General features: G+C 47.0%; 2 protein-coding genes across 2 annotated transcripts; one reads left to right on the plus strand and one right to left on the minus strand.

Moving 5' to 3' along the window:
• Positions 1-639: 639 nt before the first annotated feature.
• PHALS_00357 (uncharacterized protein) lies at positions 640-856 on the minus strand (the record flags this gene model as incomplete). The annotated part of the gene is made up of 2 exons (XM_024730825.1): positions 640-741; positions 806-856. 2 exons carry the CDS (start codon positions 854-856, stop codon positions 640-642), a joined length of 153 nt encoding a protein of 50 aa, XP_024572405.1.
• Positions 857-1317: 461 nt separating this feature from the next.
• Positions 1318-3024, plus strand: PHALS_00358 (ion channel; the record flags this gene model as incomplete). Its single annotated transcript, XM_024730836.1, has 1 exon — positions 1318-3024. The coding sequence occupies one exon, from the start codon at positions 1318-1320 to the stop codon at positions 3022-3024; it is 1707 nt and encodes a 568-aa protein (XP_024572406.1).
• Between the last annotated feature and the right edge of the window lie 109 nt (positions 3025-3133).

A 3133-nucleotide genomic window follows, 5' to 3' on the forward strand; every position in this document is an offset into this window, starting at 1 on the left:
GGATGCAGTACTTATCGATAGCAGAGCAGTTACCGTTAAAATTCGTTATATTCGGAGGTTCATCTATATTCTGTTGCCCCCATGTTCCTTAACAATTTCTATGCACACCATCATCGGACTGGTGTTGAAGCTCTCTCTGCGACCATTAATGTACCATCAATTGAAGAAAGGAGGACTCTCATAACAAATTAAGATATTTTTTTGACTCAACTAAGATGCACTCCTCTAAACGCCCTAATCTTAACAAGTTGTCTACCAGCAGAAAGCCTTCCAAATGCTTTTCAGGTTAGTGTTCCTTCTTGGAGCCTTTCTTACACCCGGCGAGGTATTGGTCTCACTCCAAAATATAAGTTCCACCCTCACGAGTTGGATTACTATCAGACACATCGACAAAGAGAAACGCTCTTTCGATCCCAGATTACTTGTACGCTCTTCTCACATATTGTTGTGTACAGTTTTTCTAAAAGAATAAGTGACAACGTCCCTAGCCCCCAGACACAATTTCTTACCCAATCAAACGTGGTTTTTTTGTGAAAAGAAGCCACTTTTAGTGCGCTGTAACAGAAGGCAGAAATCAGCTGCACAGCAGATCACCGATAGTACTGGATTGATATATTTGACCTATAATGCGGAATCCTTCTAGAAAACCTTCTGAGAAGCTTCTCGCCACCTCGACAAACGGGACGTATTTGTCTCGACAATGGCTTGGTAGCTACGGTTTGGCAATACGATGATAAAAGGCTAGCAATCCACCATTTGCAGGCAGACGCAGTGCTTCGCTGCTTGACGCAAGGATCAAACTCACCATCTTGATGCGCGCCATGATCTTGCGCCGGCATGACATTCGCTTTTTCATCGAGCTTTTTTGCAAAGCAAATTTGAATCGTTTATGCAAATCTGATGAGATAGACTCCCGAACAGTATTGTACCGATGAGAAAAAGAGAAGCAATAATAACGAAACCTCAAGCTTGAGCAAGTGAGTGGTAGCCCCCACTTGCTAAGATTCGCCAAACCCCGCGATCCACTGGTGGTTGGTTGGCTCCTCGAAATCAGGCACTTCAGGCACGCACGCCCCCAGGCAGCCAGCCAGGAAGCCAGCCAGGCTGCCAGTGGTTTCAATTGTTTCTAAAGCTGTGGCAAGTTTAAGTCCATACTAGGCTTGATTTGCGCGCCTTTTTTCCTTCGATCTTGCGAGCGCGACCCGCTGTTGCAGACAGGGCTTGCAACTCCTTTTCCTAGCGCCAGCACTCGCATATTTGTGAACACGAGCGACTTGGTCCGCCAAGCTTACGTCTGCAGCTAAAGGACATACGTCGATGGTGGCACAGGTGGCGCTTACCATGGACTCTATCACGCAAAATATCGACACGAAGCGCGAGGGGCTAAGGAACGCACTGCCTGAAATGGGAAGTACCTTAAATGAGGCCAGGCTTGCCAAGCGCAGATCTTCTAAGAGCCGTCAAACTACCCGTATGGACGATTGTAGAAGCGTGTCGCCGCAAGATGCGCAGCAGCCATATGTTTGGATGACCACGATGAAGGAATCTGGCAAGCGTGCGAAACAGGAGGCGCCCAAATTTCTTCTTTTGCTATACGAAATTTTAAATGTGGAGAGCTCTCGAGTGATCCGGTGGTCGGAGGACGGATTAGCGCTCCAGATTTTAGACCCTGTGACCGTCACGGAGCAGGTTCTCCCCAAGTACTTTAATCACACGAACTTCCACAGTTTTCAGCGCCAGCTAAATTATTTCGGCTTTCGCAAATGGACAAAATCGAAAACTGATATTTGTACCTTCAGCCACCCCTTCTTTCGAGAAAATCAACCAGAGCTATTGCAGCTAATCAAGCGCAAAAAAAACCCGCGACGAACTCCCGGTAATGGAGCAAGTTACTCATCTTTTAGTGCCGCAACGGCGGTAGGTTTAACGTCTAGGAAAGTGTCTCCTTGCGCTAAGCGAAAATTTTCATCGGTTGAAGATGAAAGCTCGGATGGATTTCCTGCACCAGCTACAATCCAAGTGAACACGTTGACGGTTCCTGTCCAGCATGCTATTAACAAAATACCACTCAACCCAATGACCACACCTCATGGCTCTTCTTCTAACGGAGCATTATGCTTCACGCACGACAGCCTGGCGCGTCAGCACTTGCCGGATCTTAATAATGTCATTTCGCCCGTTGCGGCGACGGAGTGTAAGAAGAAAGCCAAGAAGCTAGAAAAGAAGGACTACGAATCAAGCGCGACAATTCACGCTCCACTGACTTTGTTAGGTGATGCACCTAGTTCCTTAGTGCACACCCTAAGTACAGGAAGTCTACCGTCTCCATCGATGTCACTTGACAAGAGCAACCCTACTGTATCCGACAAAGATCACGCGGCTGTACCTCCGTCAACTGCTATCGTATCGCTACCTACACTTAATATTGTTCGCAGCCGCCTCATTCAGCGACAAAACGGTGGTCCCGAACAACAGCAACAGGGATTCCTGCAACATCAGCAATACGACTTAAATGTGTATCCAGAGAATACATCACCCAATGAGCCCCAGAGTGTCTTTATTCCGTCAAAAGAACGCCGACCTGATCTCTTGACAACGTCATTAGGCTTGACACCAGTGACTCAAGCAGACATGACGGCAGGCCAAAGTACTGTCTTTTCGAGCTCATTCAGCGATCCGGTAAACATTCTTCTTCGCATTAAACAGTCGCGGACACCGACGAGAGAGGGAAAAGACACTGTAGCGCATCAAGAGCAAGGAGACTATCGAAATGAAAGTTTAGCTTCGCTGCACAACTATTTGCTTGGAAATAGTCTTTACACAAATCGCTTACAAGCACAACTGAAATATACCGCAGATGAGAATGAGTCGCTGAAACAGCTGCTCAACTCGAAACAACGCGAGATGAACGCTTTGCAAGGCGAATGCAAGGCACTTCAGCGGGAAAACTCGGTGCTGCTTGAGGAAAAGAATAAGCTTTTCGACATCAATCGTGACCTTCTGAGCAAGTTGTTTCCATTGTGAGTCAAGTCAGTTGGATAAACAGGCTCAGAAATAGTCGCGATGAATGCCTCGAATGCATCTGATCCGGTTGCGAGCCTGCGCGACAAATAGATCATGAAATATATAATGC

The sequence above is a fragment of the Plasmopara halstedii genome, assembly GCF_900000015.1.
Source record: "Plasmopara halstedii genome assembly, contig: Scaffold_110, whole genome shotgun sequence".
NCBI classification, from domain to species: Eukaryota; Oomycota; class Peronosporomycetes; order Peronosporales; family Peronosporaceae; genus Plasmopara; species Plasmopara halstedii.